The 26,098-nt window shown below is 45.7% G+C and overlaps 1 protein-coding gene and 1 long non-coding RNA gene across 2 annotated transcripts in view; one reads left to right on the top strand and one right to left on the bottom strand.

Annotated features, from left to right (window-relative positions):
- Positions 1 to 26,098, top strand: part of SYTL3 (synaptotagmin like 3) — a 185,505-nt gene that overhangs the window by 131,989 nt on the left and 27,418 nt on the right. The window contains exon 11 of the mRNA XM_073575690.1: positions 13,447 to 13,617. Within this exon, the coding sequence (XP_073431791.1) occupies positions 13,447 to 13,617 (171 nt within the window). The remainder of the gene's footprint in view (positions 1 to 13,446; positions 13,618 to 26,098) is intronic.
- The window catches only part of LOC141089355 (uncharacterized), a 28,166-nt gene continuing 4,167 nt past the window's right edge, over positions 2,100 to 26,098 (bottom strand). Inside the window, exons 2-3 of the long non-coding RNA XR_012232257.1 lie at positions 13,422 to 13,605; positions 2,100 to 2,252 (exon numbers count right to left, since the gene is read on the bottom strand). This is a non-coding gene — a long non-coding RNA (uncharacterized lncRNA). The remainder of the gene's footprint in view (positions 2,253 to 13,421; positions 13,606 to 26,098) is intronic.

Here is a 26,098-nt window from a genome sequence, read left to right as displayed (position 1 = left end):
ATGGGGAACCCTGCCTTAAATCACAGAGATATGTCACACAAAATTGTTAGTAAATAACATTTTGTCACATGTCTATTTTACATCAGTACAATTTGGAAGCAACTTTTTTTGTTAGGAAGTTATAACAAAAAAAAAAAAGTTGACCAGGGTTTTTTCATTTTTCCAACAAAATTTACAAAACCACTTTTTTTAGGGACCACATTTGAAGTCACTTTGAGGGGTCTAAATGACAGAAGATACCCAAAAGTGACACCATTCTAAAAACTGCATCCCTCAAGGTGCTCAAAACCACACTCAAGAGGTTTATTATTCCTTCAGGTGCTTCACAGCAATTTTTTGAAAAAAATAATAATAATTAACATTTAAAATGTTTTTCACGAAAAAAATGACTTCAGAGCCAATTTTTATTTTATTTTGACAAGGTAACAGGTGAAAAATGGACCCCAAAATTTGTTGGGTCATTTTTCATGAGCATGCTGATACCCCACATAAGAGAGAAAACCACTGTTTGGGCGCATGATAGAGCTCAGAAGGGAATGAGTGCCATTTGACTTTTTGAATGCAAAATTTGGAAAATTATACCCCTTGGGGAATTTATCTATAGGTGTAGTGACGATTTTGACTCTGTGGATATTTTCCACAAACAAGCAGCAATGAATGTTGCTGCTTGTGAAAATTGCAAACTGCCGTTGTAGTGACTAGTACGTTGCAGTCAACAGTATGTTATGCCCAATCCGTGCTTGTGGAGGCAAGCACCCGTAAGTTAAGCGGTCTCCCATTGCTTCAGAAATGCAAAACATGGATGCAATATGTAGTTTAGATACACTGTGGGGCTCAGAAGGGAGGGAGGCATTTGGATTTGGGAGCGCAGAATTTGCTGAATTTCTTTTGGCGGGTGAGGAGCCATTTTGCTTTTCCAGAGCCTTTGTGCTACCAGTAATGTGGAAGCCCCCTACATTTCTTTTAACAAATGACAGACCTGAGTGAGGGCTTTCTTTTTTTGTGGATTGAGTTGAAGCTTTTATTGGGAACATTTTACATAACATTTGGGATCACATTTATCCGACGCTCTACACTGAGCACTTGGGGGTTTCCATCTAAATCTCTGAGTGATGTGATTCAGATGAAACCACTGAGGGATCCATTCACTATAATGAGGCAGTAGAGTTACTCTAGATACCGTCTAGCCTCTGTACAGTGGTGTTCTTCTTTTCAGAAGTGCACAAAACTGTGGCCGACGGCACTTTTATGCAATCCTAAAAAGACGGACACTGCCGGATCACAGGTCAGACGACGTCCAAGGTGCCTCCATCTGCCTCATTATAGGGAATCTTCTGCCAGGGGTTCGGTCTGATTCACGTATTTCAGAGATTTACACGGAAAACTTGGTGTAAGCACTCAGCGCAAAGCGCAGGATAAATGTGAGCCGTGCCTTACTGCGATCTTTGGGAGGCAGAATGAAAGAAGCAACAGCATGTGAAGAATAGGTTTTATTTATTTTTTACGCCATTCCTCTTGCAGTATAAGTGATCAGGCGACTTTATTCTTTGGGTCAGTGCGATCACTGCAATACCAGATTTATATCTGGTTTATATGTTTGGCAGCTGTCACACATTAAAAGATGCTTTTTATGGCAAAAAATAGTTTTTGCATCACCACATTTTGAGAGCTATAATTTTTCCATATTTTGGCCCACAGAGTCATGTGAGGTCTTGTTTTTTCCAGGACGAGTTGACATTTTTATTGGTATCATTTTCAGGCACATTATATCTTTTGATCGCTTTCTATTTTGATTTTTGAGAGGTATAATGAACAAAAATCAGCAATTCAGGAATTTCTTTTGGGGGGAGGGGTGGTTTATGCCATTATGTGTGTGGAAAAATTGATAAGGCAGTTTTATTCTTTGGATCAGTACGATTTTGTAACGAATGGAAACGGAGGCACAGATGGTGAAGTGCACATTCGTTTATTTAAATTTTTGTTTAATCACAAGACCACCGCCCAGGGTCTCTGAAGGGGGCATGACTAAGCGAGACCCAGACTTCCGTAGTAAGACCCCTCAGACAGGGCCAGAATGGAAAGTGCAGGAGACGCATGGTGCTACCTCCAGTTAGACCACGGGTAAGTGGAAGCTGACTTCACTGGACTGGCAGACAGGCAGGTACTGCAAGTAGTGGAGAACCAGGCAGGAGATGAGCGGCAGAAGCAGGTAGCTGCTGACACAGAGAGATGCAGGAGGTGCTGGCGTAATCCTGGAAGACATGGGAAGACACGTTGGACACACTGAGGAGACAAACCAGTATTAGAGAGATGCAGCAGAGCATTAACACACTGGTATAGGAACCTGAGAACTAGCAACAGGAAACACTTGTTGCTCAGGCACCTCCCTTAGGGCAGAGGTGCCTGAAATAGTGTGAGCCACTCTTTGGATAAGGCCCTAATTAGGAAATGGTGCGCTGTCTCTTTAAGAGACCGGAGCGCACAAGCCCTTAGAGCCATACCAGGAGACCCACAGGCCGCACGCCAAGACCAGGAAGCCTGCAGCTGAGGCAGGATGCGAGGGACCTGGGACGGAGGCATCGGAGGAGAGCCCTGACAGGTAACGAGGAGTGTGCGGGGCACAGGAAGTGCGGCGGTGTCTCTGCAGGGGACGGGGACCGGAACTATGCAGGGGCACCGATGTTACAGTACCCCCCTTTATGCCCTCTCTTTGTCAAGCATGCAAAAAAATTTTCTAGAAGGAGAGAGGCCTGGATATTCTCCCTGGGCTCCCATGACCTCTCCTCAGGGCCAAAGGCTTTCCAGTCCACCAGGAAAAAAGTCATTCCCCTTACCCTTTTCATGGCCAAAATATTCTCTACCTCAAAGACATCCTGCTCATTGACGGGATCAGGAGCGGTACCCGGGTCCATAAAAAAAAGAGCTCAAGACAACTAGTTTGAGGAGAGAAACGTGAAAGACATTAGACACACGTAAAGAGGCAGGCAACTTCAACTTGTAAGACACTGCATTAATTTGTTTTAAGACCTCAAAAGGACCAATGAAATGAGGTCCTAATTTATAAGATGGCATCTTCAGACGGATGTACCTGGAGGAGAGCCACATTTTGTCCCCTGGCCAAAAGGTCGGAGCATCCAGGCGTCTCTTGTCGGCAAACCTCTTCATACATTGCGACGCCTTCTTTAGGGCAGTCTTGGTATCTCCCCACACTTTGGAGAAATCCTCAAGAAGAGTGTCAGCAGCTGGAATGCGCCAAGACCCAGAGACAGGAAGAGGGATGCCAGGTTGAATTCCAAACACAATCTGGAAGTGAGGCTTAGCAGAGGACCCATTTACGTGATTGTTGTAGTCAAACTCTCCCGATGACAGTAACTTAACCCAGTCATTGTGGTGCACATTTATGAAGTGACACAAGAACCTGGACACAATCTGATTGACCCTCTCTACCTAACCGTTGGATTGAGGATGATATGCAGAAGAGAAATCCATCTCCACGTCCATTAGTTTACAGATCGCCCTCCAAAACTTCAAAGTGAATTGGACACCTCTGTCAGACGCGATGTGAAGAGGAATCAAATGGAGACAGAAAATATACTGAATGAAGTAGTCGGCAAGTTGAGGAGCAAAAGGAAGTCCTGACAGAAGGGTAAAGTGGGCTATTTTTGAAAAACAGTCCACCACAACCCATATAACGGAGTAGCCAGAGGAGACGGGGAGATCCATAATAAAGTCCATAGCAATGTGCTGCCAGGGAATTGAAGGAATGGGAAGTGGCAGAAGATGTCAGGATGGAAGATGCTTCGCAGTCTTGTTTCGGGCACAGGAGGGGCAAGCTGAGACATATTCCAAGATGTCCTTATGCATGGTAGGCCACCAATAATAACAGGAAATGAGTTACGAAGTCTTCTTCTGCCCAGTATGACTGGACAACTTAGAAGAGTGACCCCACTGAAGAACTTGTCTCCTGTCCAAACTACCTACAAAGGCTTACCGGAAGGAATCTGAGACAGGTTGACAGAGGCCACTGTCACCATTCAGGAGGGCTCAATGATGTGTTGAGGTTCCTCTTCCAAGTCGGGAGGCAGAAAGGACCTGGAGAGAGCATCGGCCTTGATGTTCTTGCTGGCAGGGTGAAAATGAAGAACAAAATTAAATTGAGCAAAGAACAGAGACCACCTGGCCTGGAGTGAATTGAGCTGTTGTGCAGACTGAAGATAGGTGAGATTCTTATGGTCAGTGAAAATAACGACCTGGTGGACTGCTCCCTCGGGAAGATGATGCCACTCTTGCAAAGCAAGTTTGATGGCCAATAACTCCCGATCTCCAATGGAATAATTTATCTCGGAAGCGGAAAAAACCTTCAAAAAGCCACAAGAGACCATCCGCCCAGAGGAAGACATCTGGGTAAGAACGGCTCCTGCGCCTATGGAGGAGGCATCTACCTCGAGGAAAAACTGTTTATCTGTGTTTGGCCTATGGTGCACGGGCGCAGAACAGAAGGCTTTCATCAGAGAAGTTAAGGCCCCCTCTGCCTCGGGAGACCAATCGTTGGAATTGGTGCCTTTTCGGGTCAAAGCAGAGATCGGATCCACCCGAAATGAGAAATGTGGAATAAATTGACCATAATACTTAGCGAACCCCAGGAACCATTGAATCGTTTTAAGCTTGGTCAGCCGAGGCCATTTGAGGATAGAGGCCATCTTTTCAGGATCCATCCTCAGACCACTGGACGAGACAGTGTAACCAAGGAAGGGCAGTGAGAGTTGCTCGAAGACACACTTTCAAAACTTGGCATACAGCTTGTTCTCCCAAAGTCTCTACAGAACCTGGCGGACGTTCTTCCGATGTGTGGCCAGGTCTGGAGAGTAGATCAAGATGTCATCCTGGTAGACAACAACACAAGAATACAGAAGATCTATAAAAATGTCATTCACAAACTCTTGGAAAACAGAAAGAGAGTTGCTGAGCCCGAACGACATAAACTGGTATTCATAGTGGCCATCTCAGGTGTTGAAGGCTGTCTTCCACTCGTCTCCCTGGCGTATGCGAATCAGGTTGTAGGCCCCACTGAGATCCAATTTGGTGAAGATTTTGGCCCCTCTGAGGCGGTCAAACAACTCCGAAAGAAGTGTCAATGGGTATCTGTTCTTTACCGTGATCTGGTTTAAACCCCTGTAGTCAATTCATGACCATAGAGATCCGTCCTTCTTGACGAAAATGAAACCCGTGCCCTCCGGGGAAGATGACTTCTGGATAAATCCTCTAGTCAAGTTCTCCTTGATGTACTCCGACATGGCTTGGGTCTCTGCCTGGGACACAGGATAGATTCGACCCCGAGCAGGAGACGTCCCTGGGAGCTGATCAATGGGGCAGTCATACGGCCTGTGAGGTGTCAATATCTCCGCTCCTTTCTTATCGAAGACATTGGAAAATGACCAGTACAAAGATGGTAAACCCCGCAGGGTGGATGGCACCACAGGATGGCAAACTGAACGGATGGAAGCGAGACATCTGTTGAAACTGGAGTCTCCCCAGAGCAGAATCTCACTGATCCTCCAATTCAACACAGGCTTGTGTGCTTGAAGCCAGGGTAAACCTAGGCGCAAGGGGTGAGACAAACCAGGCAACACATAAAAACAGATTTTCACTGAGTGTGACAAACCTACCCAAAGTTCTGCTGGCTCAGTCTGGAAACAAACGGGCTCAGTCAGGGTTCTGCTATCCATGGAGGTCACCAGTACAGGGTCCTGGAGGTGCCGGATAGGAATCTGGTAATGATCCACCATGACTTGCTGAATGAAATTCCCAGTGGACCCGGTATCCAGATAACCAGACTCAGAAAAGCTGACAGTGCTGAAGGACAAGGACACAGATATTAGCAGAGAAGGAGAGAAACAATTTTCACCCAGGGAAGCCTATTCTACAGACCCTAGGCTCTGGAGTTTCTCAGCCTCTCAGGACAGGAGCAGATCAAATGCTCGGAACTGCCACAGTATAAACACTTCCCCTCCAAGTGGCGCACCTCCTGACGCTGCTTCGCCAAGTCCACCCAGTCAACCTGAATGGGCTCTGGGGAAGAAGCAGAGTTATGAGAAACAGTTGGCCTTTGGAAACTGGGTGCCGAGCAGAAAGGTCTCTTCTCCCGCTTAGCCTCTCTGGAGTGCTCTTGAAATCAGAGATCAATCCGGGTCACCAGCGATATCCGGTCATCCAGAGATGTAGGAACGTCCCATCCCACCAGCTCATCCTTTATTCTACCAGACAGACCCTCCAAGAAGGCAGTCACCAACGTCACGTCATTCCAGGACAACTCGGAGAAGAGAGTGCGGAACCAAACAGCGTACTGGGCCACCGTGAGCTCCTTTTGGCATAGGCGAAGAAGGGAGGAAGTTGTCAAAGTAGTACGACCGGGTTCCTCGAAGGTCCTGCAAAACACCCCTAGGAAGGACTGGAGGTCATTGACTGACGGATCTCCTCTCTCCCACAATGGATTTATCCAAGCGAGAGCCTCTCCAGTGAGACGGGACAAAGAATGCTATCTTAGCCCGATCAGATACAAATAGATGGCCCTGAAGCTCAAAGTGCAGCGTGCACTGTTTAATGAAATCCTGACACTGAGTGGGATGGGATCACCTTTGAATCGTTACCTGATGCAGAGCCGGGAGCCTGGAGACTGGCAGCTGGGATGGTCGCAGCTTGAACAGAAACAGACGAGGCCGTGGATATCATCCAATCCACTTGAGTAGACAAGTTCCGCAGATACGTCGTGATCTTCTCCTGCTGGTCCCTGAGGTGGGAAATTTCCTGACATAACTCCGCGGCCGGGGGTGGTTGAGAGCTAGCGGGATCCATGGCTTGATCAATCGGTAACAAATTGAAACGGAGGCAGAAATGGTGAAGTGCACATTCGTTTATTGAAATTTTTGTGTAACCACGGGATCACTGCCTGGGGAACTCCGAAGGGAGCGTGACTAAGTGAGTCCCAGACTTCCATAGTAAGACTCCTCAGACAGGGCCAGAATGGAAAGTGCAGATGACGCAAGGTGCTACTTCCAGTTAGACCCTGGGTATATGGAAGCTGACTCGACTGGACTGGCGGGCAGGCTGGTACTGCAAGTAGTGGAGAACCAGGCAGGAGATGAGCGGCAGAAGCGGGTAGCGGGTAGCTGCTGGCACAGAGAGATGCAGGTGCTGGCGTAATCCCAGAAGGCGTGGGAAGACACGTAGGACACACTGAGGAGGCAAACCAGTATTAGCGAGATGCAGCAGAGCATTAACACACTTATATAGGAACCTGAGTACTAGCAACAGGAAACACTTGTTGCTCAGGCATATCCCTTAAGGCAGAGGTGCCTGAAATAGTGCGAGCCACTCACCCATTGGATAAGGCCCTAATTAGGAAATGGTGCGCTGTCTCTTTAAGAGATCAGGAGCGCACGTGCCCTTAGAGCCGTACCAGAAGACCTGCGGGCCGCATGCTGAGACCAGGAAGCGGCAGGAGAGGCAGGATGTGAGGGACCTGGGACAGAGGCATCGAAGGAGAGCCCTGACAGGTAACGAGGAGCGGACCTGGCACGGGAAGTACAGCGGTGTCCCTGCAGGGACCATAACTATTGTTACCACTGCCCCCGTCCCCGCTGCTGGTCCGGTACTCACCGCCTCCAGCCCAGGTTCTTCCTGTGAGGGCTCCTCGCACACCGCCAGCGGCTCTGGGTCCTCCACGCTCACCGCTCCCGTGCACGCCTCCTGCTTTCCTGCACGCCAGCAGGTCGCTTTCCGGCGCACTCCTCCTCCACCATCAGCCATGCTCCTTCTCCACCATCAGCCGCGCGCATTGTGCCTCTGCACATGCGCCGTAGGGCCAGGCCGCTCGTCCCTGCACTTTCCATGCCCTCTGATGCGACCTGACCCGGCAGCAACCGCTGGCCTATCAGAAGCATCCATCAGGTATTTCAGGCCGCCCTCCCCCAGTAGAGGCACCTGACTATTGAGTTTGCACTCTTGGTGTCCAGGCCCTGCATACCCTCGCTAGCCCCGCTTGCCTACGCTTGCTACCACTTGTCTCACCCTCCTGCCGCTCCTCACTTCTGTTCTCCGTGTCGCCCTGTCGGCTCCCCTACTAATCCTGTGTGTGTCTCCTCGGCTTTTTCAGTGCCTGCTCCAGCTCCGTCTGCTTCTGGCTTCCAGCTCCGTCCTACCGTCCTGCCTCCTGCTAGCTCCTCCCTCCGGACCCTGGTTACCCCGGACCCCTACTACTTCTCTGCTCTTCCTGCTGAGCCGACCCCTGGTCCTGGCTGCTGTGGCGCTTGAACTCCCTGAGCCTGCTCCCTAACAGTCCCTGTACAGGGTTGGTCCCACCTGGTGCGCTCGCTCGGGGAGAGTTCGGCGTCACAGCCCAGGGGGTCCACTCTCGCACCAGTCACCCGTAGCGTAACAGAATAGTCAGGCCATGGACCCCGCCAGGGTCGCTGCCCAAAAAGAACTAGTATTTCTACGGGAGAACCAGACCCGTATAATGTCTTTTATGAAGACGATGGACACCTGTTTATCGGCCTTGCAGGCCGCGGATCCAGGTAACACTTCCCAATTGGCCAGCCTTCAGCAGGAGCTGGTTCAACAACATGACACCCAGGCCCATATCCTCTCGTATATGGCCTCGGTCGATGATCGGCTGCTTTCCTTACAGTCGGTCTCCTCGCAGGACCCGTCCTGCAGCCCTGATCCGGTCCCTGCCTCATCTCCCCAGCTTGGTAAGCCGCCTCGGTATGGCGGCGATCCAAAATTGTGTAGGGGTTTTTTGAACCAGTGCTGGCTGCATTTCGAACTCCTACCCCAACAGTACCCTACCGATCGGGCTAAGGTAGCTTTTATTGTGTCCCACTTGGAGGGAGAGGCCCTCTCCTGGGTGAATCCCCTGTGGGAGCGGGATAATCCCATAGTCTCTAGTGTCCAGACTTTCAGTTTTTGACGAGCCCGGATGGCTGGCTTCCGCAGCTGAGTCTCTTTTTTGCCTCACTCAGGGTACCCTTACGGTCGGACAATACGCCATCCGTTTCCGTACCTTGTCCTCTGAGTTAGTTTGGAACAATGAGGCATTGGTTGGGGCCTTTTGGCGTGGCCTCTCGGGCAAAATTAGGGATGAACTGGCTGGGCGAGATACCCCGACCACCTTGGAGGAGCTTATTTCTCTGGCCACACGGATCGATCTCCGTTTTCAAGAACGCGCCCATGATGCTGCGAGAGAAAGACTGCTTAGACCATCTTCTTCCCTTCACAGGCCATCCAGTCCACGCTCCAGTGGGTCCTCCACCAATTCGACGCCGGAACCAATGCAGGTGAATTGGGTCAGGTTGGCGGAACAACGCTGGAAGGAGAGATTGACGGAGGGTTTATGCCTGTATTGTGGCAGCGCGTCTCACTTCCTGCGTTCATGTCCTGAGAGGCCGGGAAACTCCTCCACCTAGGTCAGGTAAGAGAGGCCTTCCTAGGTGTGTCCCACTCCTCTCATCCCCTCACCTTCTCGGTTCAGCTGGTTTCTGGTCAGAGACGTGGCACGGAGGTGGCCTATGTGGACTCGGGCGTGGCAGGGAACTTCATCAGGCTCAAGGAGGTGACGAAGTATCAGATTCCTGTGGTTACTCTGAAGACTCCCGCGTTATCGCCTCTGTGGATGAGAGACCTCTGCAAGAGTCCGTATCCCTGGTCACGGAAGAGGTGCATCTGCAAATTGGGGCCTTGCACCAGGAGCAGATCGCATTCTATGTTCTACCCAACCTATCCCATGCTCTGCTGCTCGGTCTTCCCTGGCTTCGGACACACGAACCAGTCCTGGATTGGTATACCAGTGAGGTTCTTCGCTGGGGCCACTCCTGCCAAGAGAGATGCTTGGGGTCTGTCCGCACTGCCACTTCCGTTCCCGCCTCCTCAGGTCCTGTGGGCTTGCCTGCTGCATATTTGGCTTTTTCGGACATGTTCGATAAGGAGGCAGAGACACTTCCCCCGCACCGTCCATACGACTGCCCTATCAATCTGCGACCCGGAACCACCCCGCCCAGGGGGCGAATCTATCCCTTGTCTCCAGCCGAGACCTCGGCCATGTCCGGGAGAATTTAGCCAGAGGTTTTATACGGAAATCTTCTTCTCCTGCCGGTGCCAGATTCTTCTTTGTGAAAAAGGACAGCTCACTTTAGCCATGCATTGACTTTCGAGGACTGAACGACATAACAGTAAAAAGTACCCCTTGCCGCTCATCCCAGAGCTCTTCGACCACCTCCGCGGAGCCCGGGTCTTCTCTAAGTTGGACCTACGCGGAGCCTATAATCTCCTCTGCATTTGCCCCAGCGATGAGTGGAAGACTGCCTTCAATACCCAGGATGGACATTACGAATATCTCGTTATACCTTCCGGCCTCTGCAACGCTCCCGCGGTGTTCCAAGAGTTCATCAACGATATCTTCCTAGACCTGTTGTACTCCTGCATTGTGGTATACCTTGACGACATCCTCATCTCCCCGGATCTGGCTTCCCAGAGGAGGAGTGTTCATCTCGTGCTGCAATGCCTGCGGGAGAATCGCCTCTACGCTAAGCTTGAGAAGTGCCTTTTTGAGCAGTCTTCCTTGCCCTTCTTGGGCTACATTGTTTTGGATTCTGGACTGGAAATGAATCCTTCAGTGGCCACGTTTGGTGGGGTCAAGGCGATTCAACCTTTTCTCGGCTTTGCCAATTACTATCGTCAATTTGTGTCACATTTTTCATCTGTCATCAAGCCCATTTCCAGCCTCACTCGCAAGGGAGTCAACTCCTCGGTCTGGTCTCCGGAGGCTGAAGAAGCCTTTTCCAGTTTGAAACAAGCCTTTGCGGCCGCACCTGTTTTACACTGTCCTGAGGCGAACAAGCCATTCATTCTGGAGGTTGATGCTTCTTCCAAGGGAGCCGGTGCAGTGCTCTCTCAGAGGTCTCCGCCTGGTTACCTGCGGGTTCTTCTCGAAGGCCTTCTCTCCCCCTGAGTGTAATTACTCCATCGGGGATCGCGAGTTGCTAGCCATAAAGTTGGCGCTAGAGGAGTGGCACTACCTTCTAGAGGGATCGGTCCACCTGTTTACCATCTTTACTGACCATAAAAATTTGGCGTACCTCTAGTCAGCCCAGAGACTCAACCCCTGGCAAGCCAGGTGGTCTCTCTTCTTTGGTCGCTTTGACTTTGAACTGCGTTTCCGTCCCGGGCATAGGAGCATCAAGGCTGACGCGCTCTCCCGATCCCTTCAGTCTCCAGATTTGGTGGAAGAACCAACTCACATTATCGATCCGGCAAAGATCATCACAGTGGCTCCTGTGAGACTGATTACCCCACCTCCAGGCAAAACCTACGTTCCTGAGACAGATATAGAAAAGAGGTGCTACGCTGGGGTCATTCCTCTAAGCTTTCGGGACATGTCGGAGTCAAAAAGACATTGGACCTCATTGCCCGTTTTTATTGGTGGCCCTCTCTTCATCAGGATGTAACAGATTTCACGGCGTCTTGTCCCTCCTGTGCCAAGGTCAAGGTCCCCAGACAGTCACCTTCCGGACTTCTGCTTCCCCTGCCAGTTCCCTCAGTTCTTTGGCAACATATAGCTCTGGATTTCATCACGGATCTACCCTGCTTGTCTGGTTGCACAACTATCCTGGTAGCAGTGGATCGCTTCTCCAAGATGGCCCACTTTGTGCCTCTTCCAGCGCTGCCCTCTGCTCCTGAGTTGGCGAAGATTTTTATCCAACACATCTTCCACCTCCACGGCTTCCATTGACATATTGTCTCAGATCGTGGTGTACAGTTCACGTCTCGATTTTGGAGAGCCTTATGTGGACTTCTGGAGGTGAGATTGGACTTCTCCTCTGCATACCATCCTCAGTCCAATGGTCAAATGGAACGAGTTAACCAGGTGCTGGTATCATACTTACGTCTGTTTTCTAATGCTCATCAAGATAACTGGGTCCATCTTCTCCCCTGGGCAGAATTCGCCTACAATAATCATCCCAGCGAGTCTTCAGCAAAGTCCCCGTTTTTTGCGGTGTTCGGGGTGCACCCAGGTATTCCTCTACCTATAACTGCTACCTCCGGTGTTCCTGCAGCTGATTCCGTAACCGTAGAGTTTTCCAAGATCTGGCCTGAGACTAAGGAAGCTCTCAATAAATCTGGAGAGCGCATGAAGAGACACGCTGACAAGAGGCGTTTGGATTCTCCAACTTATATCCCAGGACAACGAGTACATTAGATTGAAGATTCCCTCCTACAAATTGGGACCTCGCTACATTGGACCTTTTAAGATTCTCAAGCGCATTAACAACGTGGCCTACAAGCTGGAGTTGCCCGCCTAGCTCGTGTTCCCAACACCTTCCACGTCTCTCTCCTTAAACCAGTCGTCTTGAATCGATTCCATCCTGCCCCGGGCTCTTCTCCTCTACCTGTTAGTTCTGATGATGTCTTCGAGGTGAGAGACATTTTGGCCTCAAAAAGGGTCAGGGATAAAATATTTTTTCTAATCGATTGGAAGGGTTTTGGTCCCGAGGAGAGATCATGGGAGCCACAGGAGAACACCGCCGGAGCCCACATCAAAGGGAGGGAGTCCGACATTGGCGTACTATTACGCCCGATGTCGGAATGGAGTTAAACTTATTAATTTGGAATAAACTTAATTTTGGGTACCAGAACATGAACTTCCACAGGTCTGCTCATCTCCTACCTGTCTCCCTTTATAGTTTTATTAGTATTATCTATTTTATTCTAATCAAGTTTATATTTAGAATTCTAGAGTATATGGGCTTTTTGACTTCCTATTTATATTAATTATTCTAGATATTTTCGGAAGCGTCATGAATTATTAAGTGGCTAAGCATAGATTTATATTGATAAGATTCTATGTAAAGGGAAGGAGATGAGAGGAGAGAAGAAGAGAAGAGCTACTGACAGAGCTGTTCTCCCTCTGGTCTACATAGAATCTTATCAATAGCAACTGCATCTCCTACAGTATCTCAGTAATGTAGCAAATTGTTTTCACTGAATACAGATTTGACCCAGGAATTGAGATTTTTTTTAAAGAAAGATCAGTCCTGCCAGAGAAAGATACAGATTTCTTTGATATGATATATTACAAAGTTGGTCATTTTCATATGTACTAGATATCAATGGCTACCTACTGGATATCTATGCGCCTCTTCATAAGGTCAATGTTTTGAGAAGGGGACAGAAGGAGGTGTCACAATAAGTATAAAATGGCAATAATTACTGTATGCAGCAGCATTTTTTAATGATTCCAAAATAATTAAATGGTATTGATCTCATTTACTCTAAAATATATAAATAATACCTAAATGTGAGGTAATGTTTTTAGTTAAAGCACCTGTAATGCAATACTCAGTATCAATTTTCTAAAAAATACTTACTGTTAAATACTTTTTTCCTTTGCAGTATGCCATTGAACGCTCCCAAATGGAGAAACGAACCCTTCAGATATCAGTGTGGCATGCGGGAAGGCTGAAGAGAAAGGTCTTTTTAGGAGAAGTGCTCATTCCACTGGAATTCTGGGACTTTGATGACAACTCAACTAAATCATTTACTTGGTACCAGCTGAAAGCAAAGGTAAAGTACAGTTCATTAAAGTGAATTTGTGACCCCCCCCCCGGGACGTATATGACATATTAATATGGGCATACAGGTAATAGAAATGTTACACTAGTCCTACCTGTATGTCTCATACTAATGGTCTTGTTGTTGATAAATGTTATATTCTTTTCTTATGCTAATGATTTCTTCCAGGATCAGGACCATGCGGTGCCTGGAAAAAATTCCTGCCTCATGTCTTCATCGTATCCCTGCATAGTCATTGCTATGTACACATGGTTCCTAGCGATGACTATGCAACCCCTTTTTTACCCCCTAAGGCCAACTTTTACAATTCTGACCAGTGTCACTGTGTGAGGTAATAACTCTGGAACACTTCAACAGATCTCATTCATTCTGAGACTTTTTTATATGACATATTGTACTTCATGATAGTGGTAAAATTTCTTCAATATAACTTACGTTTATTTGTAAGAAAAACAGAAATTTGATGAAAATTTTGAAAATTTTGCAATTTTCAAAATTTGAATTCTTATGCCCTTAAATCAGAGAGTCATATCGCACAAAATAGTTAATAAATAATCTTTTTCCACACTTCTATGCTACATCAGCACAATTTTTGAAACAAAAAAATTTTTGTTAGGAAGTTATAAGGGTTAAAAGTTGACCAGCAATTTCTCCTTTTTCCAACAAAATTTACAAAACAATTTTTTTAGGGATCACATTTGAGGGGTCCATATGACAGAAAATACCCAAAAGTGACACCATTCTAAAAACTGTACCCCTCAAGGTCCTCAAAACCACATTCAAGAAGTTTATTAACCCTTCAGATGCTTCACAGGAATTTTTGGAATGTGGGGAAAAAAATAAACATTTAACTTTTTTTCACAAAAGCTTACTTCAGATCCAAATTTTTTGATTTTGACAAGGGTAAGAGGAAAAAATGGACCCCGAAATTTGCCGTACAATTTCTCCTGAGCATGCCAATAACCAGGGGAAGAGTCTTGAGGAGATCATTTGCATATTCCCAGTGCCTTCTGGGATAAGTGAAGAGTCTCCGCGAGCTCAACGATCACTGGGTTTTGGCGGTTGCAGCTGAAAAGAGGAAATCGGAAAACCAGGGGAAGAGTCTTGAGGAGATCATTTGCATATTCCCAGTGCCTTCTGGGATAAGTGAAGAGTCTCCGCGAGCTCAACGATCACTGGGTTTTGGCGGTTGCAGCTGAAAAGAGGAAATCGGAAATTTGGCTCATCTTTCATCGTTTTTAAGAAATCTCAAGATGGAAGAGGCCAGGAGCCATTTGTTGAGCTGCATTTCTTGCTACATGTTCACAGATTTACCAGTGGAAAAGCCAAACTTCACATGCCACAAATGCAAGCTTGTGTCCCTGTTGGAGGAAAAGTTGCAAAATCTCGAAGAGAGGTTAGCTACGTTGAAGATCATTAAGGAAGGTGAAGAGTTCTTGGACAGAGCAGAATTATCTCTTCATGTTACAGAAAGAGAAGAAATTCGAAGTGCACCTGAAGAAACAGAGGAATGGAGACATGTGACCCAGAGAAGCAGGAGGATCAGGAGGCAGTCAGCACCCATACTGCTCAGAAACCAGTACCAGGCTCTCACGCAGGAAAACGATGAAGAAATACATCAGGATAAGACTTTGCCAACAAACAGCAACCTTGTACGCCTTCAGAGTCCTCCTGGATGGAGAAAGAAAAATGTTGTGAAGAAGAAACGGAGAGTGGTGGTCATGGGGGATTCCCTGCTGAGAGGAACAGAGGCCGCTATCTGCAGACCGGATATAACTACAAGAGAAATGTGCTGTCTTCCAGGTGCAAAAATTAAAGATGTGTCTGACAGGATATCAGGACTCTTCAGACCTACAGATGACTACCCATTCCTGCTACTACATGTGGGGACAAATGACACTGCAAGAAACGACCTGGAAATCATCTGCAGAGACTTTGAAGACTTAGGCAAGAAAGTGAAAGAACTGGGAGCGCAGGTGGTCTTCTCTTCCATCCTCCCAGTGGATGGCCATGGAACAAGGAGGTGGAATAAGATTCTGCAGGTGAACAACTGGCTACGTCGATGGTGCCGTCAGCAACGATTTGGATTTCTGGATCACGGAGTGAACTACTTATACGATGGACTACTTGCTAGAGATGGGGTGCACCTTACGAAGACTGGAAAGCATGTAATTGGAAGTCGCCTTGCTACACTTGTAAGGAGAGCTTTAAACTAGAACAACATGGGAAGGGAAGCAAAAGACCAGAAAAAGCCATACACCTGACAAATGCTATTGAGAACTCTGCTATTAGAAGTGGAAAGGAAGAACAAAGACGAAAGAATCTAATTAATAAAAATATTGGAGAAAGAGAAACCAATCACAAACTAAAATGTTTCTATACTAATGCACAAAGCATGGGCAACAAACAAGGAGAATTGGAACTACTAACACAGGAACAGAAATATGATGTAATTGGAATCACTGAAACTTGGTGGGACAATACACATGATTGGAATACAAGACTAGAAGGATACAACTTATTTGCAAGAAACAGACTTGATAAACGAGGAGGAGGCGTCGCATTGTATGTTAGAAACGCGTATATCTGCACAGAGATTGAAGCTTCAGAGACTGGGAGTTCTGTGGAAACTGTTTGGGTAAGAATACAAGGACAGAACAATGGAAAGGACACCATTGTAGGCATTTACTACAGGCCGCCTGTGCAAGCCGAATATATAGATGAACTCTTTATGCATCAGATGGCCAAGTTCTCCAAAAAATATGACATAGTTGTCATGGGAGATTTCAACTATCCAGACATTTGTTGGGAATCTCTCTCAGGCAAAACTAACAGGTCAAGGAAATTCTTATCCTCTCTTGCTGACAACTTTATCTTCCAAAAGGTAAGGGAGAAAACAAGGGGAACTGCTACCTTGGATCTAATCCTTATAAACAGGGAGGAAATGGTTGAGGAGGTAAAAGTGGCTGGGACCCTAGGAGGTAGCGACCATGCTATTTTAGAATTTTGGATTACTAGAGGTGGAAGACCTGTGAAGACTCAGACGTCAAGGTTAGATTTCAGAAAGGCAGATTTTAAGGGATTCAGAAAGAGAATTGGAGGGATCCAATGGCTGGATATCCTTAAAGACAAAAATGTCCAGGAAGGATGGGAAATCTTGAAAAATGAAATTCTCAAAGCACAGTTGTTAACAATTCCGAAAAGAGGGAAGAATAGGAAGCATTTAAGGAAACCAGGATGGATGAACACAGAACTTAAGCACATGCTAAAAAGGAAGAAAAAAATGTTTATAAAATGGAAAGAGGGAGGCATATCTAAAGAAGAATATAATGCTGTCTGCAGAACCTGCAGGGCACAAATCAGATTATCTAAAGCTGAAAATGAACTGAGGCTTGTAAGAGATGTCAAAAGCAATAATAAAGGATTTTGGGGATATGTCAAAAGTAAAAGAAAAGTCAAAGATGCTATAGGATTTTTACAGGATGAAAATGATGAAATGGTAAGACAGGATGTTGAGAAGGCTGAACTTTTAAATTCCTATTTTGCATCTGTTTTCTCTCAGAAAGGAAATGCAACATCAACTGTTATTCACTGTCCTATTAAGGGAATAGAAGAATCCAGGATATCTATAAACAGAAAGATAGTGAGGAAACACTTAGCTAACCTAAATGAATTCAAGTCTCCAGGTCCAGATGAATTACACCCCAGAGTACTGAAGGAGATAGCAGAAGAAATTTTTGAACCCCTCTCCATAATCTTTGAAAATTCTTGGAGAACAGGAGAAGTGCCAGAAGACTGGAGAAGAGCAAATGTTGTTCCTATCTTCAAAAAGGGGAAGAAGGTGGACCCAGGAAACTATAGGCCGGTGAGTCTGACTTCTATACCAGGAAAGATCTTTGAACAAATTATTAAACAACATGTATGTCAATACCTGGATAAGAATGAAGTGATTAAACAGAGTCAGCATGGGTTTCTAACTAATAAGTCATGTCAGACTAACTTAATTTCCTTCTATGACGGTATCACTGATTGGGTGGATCAAGGAAATGCTGTAGATATAGTATATCTTGACTTCAGCAAAGCATTTGACAAAGTCTCTCATACAATCCTTATTGAAAAAATGACTAAGTATGGAATGGACAAGGCAACTGTTAGGTGGATTCATAACTGGCTTAGTGATCGGACCCAAAGAGTGGTCGTAAATGGCTGCACATCCAGTTGGAAGAATGTCTCAAGTGGGGTACCACAGGGCTCTGTCCTGGGCCCTGTATTGTTCAACATCTTTATCAACGATTTAGATGAAGGAATTGAGGGTAAACTGATTAAATTTGCTGATGACACAAAGCTAGGAGGGATAGCTAATACTAGAGAAGAGAGAGAGAGGATTCAAAAAGATTTAAATAAACTGGAGAAGTGGGCAGCAACTAACAGAATGGTTTTTAACAGGGAGAAATGCAAAGTACTACATCTGGGCAATAAAAATGAAAAAAGCATATATAGAATGGGAGGAATAGGGCTAAGTGACAGCACATGTGAAAAAGACTTGGGTATACTAATAGATCACAGACTGAATATGAGTCAACAGTGTGATGCAGCAGCAAAAAAGGCAAATGCAATTCTAGGATGTATTAACAGAAGCATACAGTCTAGATCACGTGAAGTCATTATTTCCCTCTACTCCTCTTTGGTCAGACCTCATCTGGAATATTGTGTCCAGTTTTGGGCACCACATTTTAAAAAAGACATCAACAAACTGGAGCAAGTTCAGAAAAGAGCGACCAGAATGGTGACCGGTCTGCAAACCCTGTCTTATGAGGAAAGGTTGCAGGATTTGGGAATGTTTAGTTTGCAAAAGAGAAGACTGAGAGGAGACTTAATAGCTGTCTACAAATATCTAAAGGGCTGTCACATTGTAGAAGGATCAACTTTATTCTCATTTGCACAAGGAAAGACTAGAAGCAATGGGATGAAACTGAATGGGAAGAGACACAGATTAGATATTAGAAAAAACTTTTTGACAGTTAGAGTGATCAATGAGTGGAACAGGCTGCCACGAGAAGTGGTGAGTTCTCCTTCAATGGAAGTCTTCAAACAGAGGCTGGACAGACATCTGACTGGGATGATTTAGCGAATCCTGCTTTGAGCAGGGGGTTGGACCAGATGGCCCAGGAGGTCCCTTCCAACTCTACGATTCTATGATTCATACGGAGAGACTCTGGAGGAACGGAGCGCTATTTAACTCCTTGAGCGCAGATTTTTCTAGTTCAGTTTGCGGACTCCATATGCAAAGCCCCAATTGCTAGAGGAGCAGAATCCCCCTCAAGTGACCCCATTTTGGAAATTATACCCCTATGGGAATTTATCTACAGGTGTAGTGACAATTTTGACTCCATAGGTATTTTCCAGAAACAAGCAGCAACGAATATTGCTGAGTGAAAATTACAAACTTCTGTTGTAGTGACCAGTACTCTGTAATGACCACTACTTTGTAGTGACCAGCACATTGCAGTCACCAGTACGTTATGCCCAGCCCGTGCTTCAGCATACATGCACCCGTAAGTTAGGTGGGCTCTCATCGCTTCAGAAATGCCAAACATGTAGACGCATTATGTGGTTAAAGTACACTGTGGGGTTCAGAAGGGAGGTGGGGCATTTGGATTTGGGAGTGCAGAATTTGCTGAATTTCTTTTGGAGGGTGAGGAGCCATTTCGCATTTCTTGAGCCTTTGTACTACCATTAACTTTGAAGCCCCTTATATTTCCATTAACAGATGATGGACCTGAATGGGGACTTGCTTTTTTTGTGGTCGAGTTGAACCTTTTATTGGGAAAATTTTACATAACGTTTGGGATCACATTTATCCGGCTCTTTACGCTGAGCGCTAACTTTGGGGGTTTCCATTTAAATCTCTGAGTGACGTAATTCAGATGAAACCACCGAAGGATCCATTCACTATAACAAGGCAGCAAATTTACTCTGGACTCCGTTTGGCCTCTGTTCAGTGGTGTTCTTTTCAAAAGTGCACAAAACCAAAACTGTGTCCGACAGCACTTTTATGCAGTCTTAAAAAGATGGACACTGCTGGATCACAAGTCAGACAGCGTCCACAGTGACTGGGTTCTGTTTGAATCACATATTTCAGAGATTTATATGGAAAACCCAATGTAAGCATTCAACGCAGAGCGCAGGATAAATGTGCACCGAGTCTTACTGCGATCTTTGGAAGATATTTTGAGAGTTATAATTTTTCCAGATTTTGGCCCAAAAAGCTATGAGTGCTCACTTTTTGCTGGATGAGTTGACGTTTTTATTGGTACCATTTTCAGACATATGACATTTTTTAAACACTTTCTATTCCAATTTTTGGTGGGCAGAGTGAGCAAATAACAGCAATTCAGGAATTCTTTTGGAGAGGTGGGGGGTTTATGTCATTCCACATGTCGTTAAATTGATAAGGCAGCATAATTCTTTGAGTCAGTACGATTACAGCGATACCACAGTTATATCTGTTGTTTATGTTTTGCGACTATTACACAATAAAAACTATTTTATAGAAAAAATAATTATTTTTGCATTGAGTTATTCTGAGAGCTATAACTTTTTATTTTTCCGCTAATGGAGCTGTATGGCGACTTGTTGTTTGCGGGACAAGATGACATTTTTAGCGATAACATGTTTATTTATATCCGTCTTTTTGATCGCCTTTTATTACACTTTTGACTTTGTATGATGATTAAACTTTGTTTTTTTCCTTGTTTTTTATTTATTTCTTTATGGTGTTCATTAAATGGGTTAATTAGTGGGACACTTTTATAGGTCAAGTTGTTCTGGATGTGGTGATACCAAGTAATGTGTACTTTTATTATTTACATTTTTTTCTTACAAATATTTATGTATGGGTACAATATCTTTTCATTTTATTACTATTTTTTTAATATTTTTATAATTATTTGGAAAATTTATTTTTACTTTATTCCACTATGGGACTATAATTTTTTACAGGCTGATCGCAGCAGCCTCCCTATGCTATGCAAACTATCAGAAACTGCTAACATAAAAAAAGTATTTAGTTTTTGATATTAGTGTCAGGACTTGCAAGTATGATGACCCATGATGTGGATTGCGAGCTTATCTATTTTGACCAAAATATTAACCAATACCTCATTTAATGTATTTATCATATGCATTAATTTTTTTCATTTTATCATATGGCTTTGCAGGATGCAGCTAGACCTCATTCTGTTGGCTTGTTTAATAGGGCGCCTGTCACTTTGTGGTGCATATTATAGTGCTGAACAGCCCGCCTGATAAAACTATGGGCGTCATTAATAGGCTGTGAACCAGACACATTGCATCACACTTATCTGTGTGAATGGTGTCCTATGCAAGCCCTATTAGTGTGCATTGTTTTCCACTAGGCAGCCAACCCCTCCATAATCTGGTAGGTGTGAGGTGGCTGTTTTTATCAGTAGCTTGCACCTGTGCTGCCCCTTGCTTTTATTAGTGGAGGCCTGCTGCATCCTGTTAGTAGTGTATTTGTTCATCAGACAGGGTTTTGGAAAGGCCGCATCTGTATGGTATGTGATTTTTTTTATGCAAACTCTCAGCTCTGCACTGACAGATAAAGTTGCTGCTCATGCTCTAAGCTCTGGTGACCCGGATTTCATCATGACAACATCGTGTCACCATCGCAACAATCAGGACCCCGCAATCACACAATGGGGTGTCTCTGATCCAAGAACAGAGGAGTTGTCTTTCCTCTGTCTGCTTCCGGAATGCTGTGATCGAATTATATAAGAGGAAGTCTCAGACAAGTGTCATGGTCAAAAACACTTATGAGATCTGTCTATGAATTTCTGGTGTGCAATAATTTTACAACTGGGTAAAAACAACCAAATTAGACAGGGCGCCAGTTACAAGATGCGTGCAATTTGAGTTAAAGTTGAAGGCCAAGTTACATTTTTCTTATGGCCCAAAAATCCATTGCCTTTAGATGCACCTCTCAATGAATTTGGCACATTTTATTCCTGTTCTCCCCTCATTAAAACTGGCATATGAAATACCAGTCTTAATGAAATAAGGCATAGGATCTTTATATCGTACATTCAGGTTCATTGTGCAGCCCTTGCTTTAAAAGATGTGTGTAGAGAACAAGGAAAAGTAGCACTCACCACGAGCTGCAATTCAAACAGTCCTTTATGGACGAGCGGTTGGCAGGGGTTGTGCAGGGGTGAGGAAAACTGGACAACAACCTTTTCACGCTACAACTTGCACTTGTAGGGGCCCAAAAATCCTTGCCTTGAAGGAAATCTGCACTTAAGCCTGACTGTCAGAAAAAACACAGTTTAGAGATCTCGAGAGAGATTAGTCAATCACCTGGAACAGCTCAGGGAGAAACAGACCCGGACTCATGTCGTCTTTCCCTGATCTTGAAACTACCGTATATACTCGAGTATAAGCCGACCCGAGTATAAGTCGACCCCCCTAATTTTGCCACAAAAAACTGTGAAAACTTATTGACTCGAGTATAAGCCTAAGGTGGGAAATGCTCCATAGATTATTCCACCCATATGGTGTCCCCAGAAGAAGCTCCATAGATTGTTCCCCTATATGCTGCCCCCATAAGAAGCTCCATAGATTGTTCCCCCATATGCTGCCCCCATAAAAAGCTCCTTAGATTGTTCCCCCATATGCTGACCCAATAAGAAGCTCCTTAGATTATTCCCCCATATGCTAACCCCATAAGAAGCTCCTTAGATTATTGCCCCATGTGCTGCCGCTGCTGCTGCATGTAAAAATAAAAAAAATGACATACTCACCTCTCCGTCGCTGGGTGTCAGATACTCACCTGTCCTGCGTCCATGGCTGCTCCCTGCTATCTGCCACGTCATCAGTCAGTGACGTTCAGACTGCAGGGGGCGCGGTGCGCACTAACCACGTCACCGCGCCCTCTGCTGTCTGAAGTCTCTGACCGTTGACAGACAGCAGCAAGCAGCCATGGACGCAGGACAGGTGAGTATCGCTATACTTACCCGTCCTGACGCTGTCTCTTGAGCCCCCAGCTTCTCCGCGCTCTCTCTTCCTGCGTTCAGCGGTCCTGTGATACCGCTCATTAAAACTCATGAATATGCGCATATTCATGAGTTTTAATTAGCGGTACCACGTGACCGCTGAAGGCAGGAACAGAGAGTGCGGAGAAGCTGGGGGCTCAAGAGACAGCGTCAGGACGGGTAAGTATGACCTGACACCCCCGCCTCCCCTCCCCCTCCGACCCCCCGATGTATATAACTCGAATATAAGCCAAGAGGGGGACTTTCAGCCCAAAAAAATGGGCTGAAAATCTCGGCTTATGTTCAAGTATATACGGTATGTTTTTTTCTGAAACACCAGTGCATTTCAGAGAAAAGTATACCTGACTGCCCATTGTTTAGCCAGGTTCTGAGTCGTGCTGCCAGTGGTATGTACAGCATGAATCAAGTGACAGGTTCCCTTTAAGAGCAAAGCTTGAAGAAGTTGCTCATTAGGCAGTATGAAGGCTTACCATTTTGCAATAAAGAATATAATTTATTATACATATCTTGCAAATCGTGAGTAGTTTTACAAATGTAACTTCTATATAACACCAAGAAAGAAAGCTTTGTGTGCCACCATATACAAATTAAAATAGTATTTTTATTGAAAATATATTAACCCCTTCTTGCCATATGATGTACTATCCCATCCATGTGGCCTGGGACTTAATTCCCAGGGACGGGATAGTACGTCATAGCGATCAGCGGCGTTCGCGTGGTGAGCGCCGCTGATCGCGGCCGGGTGTGAGCTGATTATCACAGCTGACACCCGGCAATATGTGTCAGGGGTGGTCACGGACCGCCCCCGACACGTTTAACCCTGGCACACTATGATCAAACATGATCGCAGTGTACCGGGGTTTTAGGGAAGCATCGGCAGGGAATGGGCTCCCTCCGTGCTTCCCTGAGACCAAAGCAGCAGCGCAATGTGCAGCGCTGCTGCGGGGGCCTCCTTCCCTGCAGGTCCCCGGATCCAGAATGGAGGCAGGGACCTTCAGGGGCCTACAGGGAGCCGGCTTCCTCATGCCAGCAAAGCGCAGGCACGAGGAGGCCTTCTGCACTGCCTGTGACAGATCAGTGATCTGTGATGTGACAGATCAGCGATCTGTCACATGACAGTGATGTCCCCCCTGGGACAATGTAATAGTTAAAAAAAAAAAAGTATAAAAATAGTTTATAAAAAATCGCTAAATAAATTAAAAAATATATATATTCCCTAATAAATTCATTTTTTGGAAATAAAAAAAAAAACAATAAAAGTACACATATTTAGTATCGCCTCGTCCATAACGACCCGCCCTATAAAACTGTACCATTAGTTAACCCCCATAGCGAACCCCTTAAAAAATAAAAATAAAAAACAAAGCAAAAAATAATGCTTTATTATCATGCCGCCGAACAAAAAGTGCAATAACACAATAACGCGCGATCAAAAGACAGATATAAATAACCATGGTACCGCTGAAAACATCATCTTGTCCCGCAAAATATGAGCTGCTATACAGCGTCATCAGCGAAAAAATAAAAAAGTTATAGCTCGCAGAATAAAGCGATGCAAAAATAATTATTTTTTATATAAAATTGTTTTCATTGCATAAAAGCGCCAAAACATAAAAAAAAGACAAATGAGGTATTGCTGTAACTGTACTGACCCGAAGAATAAAAGCGCTTTATCAATTTTACCGCACGCGGAACGGTGTAAACGCACCCCCAAAAGAAATTCTTGAAATGCTGCTTTTTGTTCATTCTGCGTCCCAAAAATCGGAATAAAAAGAGATAAAAAAGTCACGCTCCCGAAAATGGTACCAATAAAAACGTCAACTTGTCCCGCAAAAAATAAGACCTCACATGACTCGGTGAGTCAAAATACGGAAAAATTATAGCTCTCAAAATGTGGTGATGCAAAAACTATTTTTACAATAAAAAGCGTCTTTTAGCGTGCGACAGCTGCCAAAAATAAAAACCAGCTATAAATAGTAAATCAAACCCCCCTTTATTACCCTCTTAGGCCGGTTTCACATTAGTGCTTTTTAAGCGCACGCACGGCCGGGGGTAGCTCCGCCCCCGAGCCGGCTCTCTGCCCGGCGTGCCCGCCCCTTGCTTGTAGCGCCGCCTACTAGCGGACAGCGGCGCCTGCGATCGGCGCACCCTATCTTTAGCATAGGGTGCGCAGATCGTGCGCAGGCCGTGCGCTAGTTGCGCTTTGACCTGCGCTGCGCACTTTTGACGGTGCGCCGTGCGCGCCAAAATCCAAAAAGTTTGATTTTGGCGCGCACGGCGCACCGTCAAAGGTGCGCAGCGCAGGTCAAAGCGCAACTAGTGCACGGCCTGCGCACGATCTGCGCACCCTATGCTAAAGATAGGGTGCGCCGATCGCAGGCGCCGCTGTCCGCTAGTAGGCGGCGCTACAAGCAAGGGGCGGGCACGCCGGGCAGAGAGCCGGCTCGGGGGCGGAGCTACCCCCGGCCGTGCGTGCGCTGAAAAAGCGCTAATGTGAAACCGGCCTTAGTTAGGGAAAAATAATAAATTTAAAAAAATTTATTTATTTCCATTTTCCCATTAGGGTTAGGGCTAGGGGTAGGGCTGAGATTAGGGTTAGGGGTGTGTTGGGGTTAGGGTTGGAGTTAGAATTGGGGGGTTTCTACTGTTTGGGCACATCAGGTGCTCTCCAAACGCAACATGGCGTCGGATCTCAATTCCAGCCAATTCTGCGTTGAAAAAGTCAAATGGTGCTCCTTCCCTTCCAAGCTCTGCCATGTGCCCAAACAGTGTTTTACCCCCACATATGGGGTATCAGCCTACTCAGGACAAGTTGCAAAACAACTTTTGGGGTCCAATTTCTCCTGTTACCCTTAGGAAAATAAAAAATTGGGGGCAAAAATATCATTTTTGTGGAAAAAAAATATGATTTTTTTATTTTCACGCCCGGGCGTTATAAACTTCTGTGAAGCACTTGGGGGTTCAAAGTGCTCACCACACATCTAGATAAGTTCCGTGGGGGGTCTAGTTTCCAAAATGGGGTCACTTGTGGGGAGTTTCAACAGTTTAGGCACATCAGGGGCTCTCCAAACGCGACATGACACTGGCAGACCATTCCATCAAAGTCTGCATTCCAAAACGTCACTACTTCCCTTCCGAGCCCCGACGTGTGCCCATACAGTAGTTTTCTCCCACATATGGGGTATCAGCGTACTCAGAACAAATTGCACAACAACTTTTGGGGTCCAATTTCTCCTGTTAGCATTGGTAAAATAAAAAAATGGGGGACTAAAAGATCATGTTTGTGGAAAAAATATGATTTTTTATTTTCGCGCCCGGGCATTATAAACTTCTGTGAAGCCCTTGGGGGGTTCAAAGTGCTCACCACAAATCTAGATAAGTTCCTTGGGGGATCTAGTTTC

This window comes from Dendrobates tinctorius, unplaced genomic scaffold (assembly GCF_039654945.1).
Source record: "Dendrobates tinctorius isolate UK_male_01 unplaced genomic scaffold, ASM3965494v1 ptg000046l, whole genome shotgun sequence".
Taxonomy (NCBI): Eukaryota; Metazoa; Chordata; class Amphibia; order Anura; family Dendrobatidae; genus Dendrobates; species Dendrobates tinctorius.
Note: the sequence above shows the minus strand (reverse complement) of the source record. Positions and strands in the feature narration are given on the sequence as shown.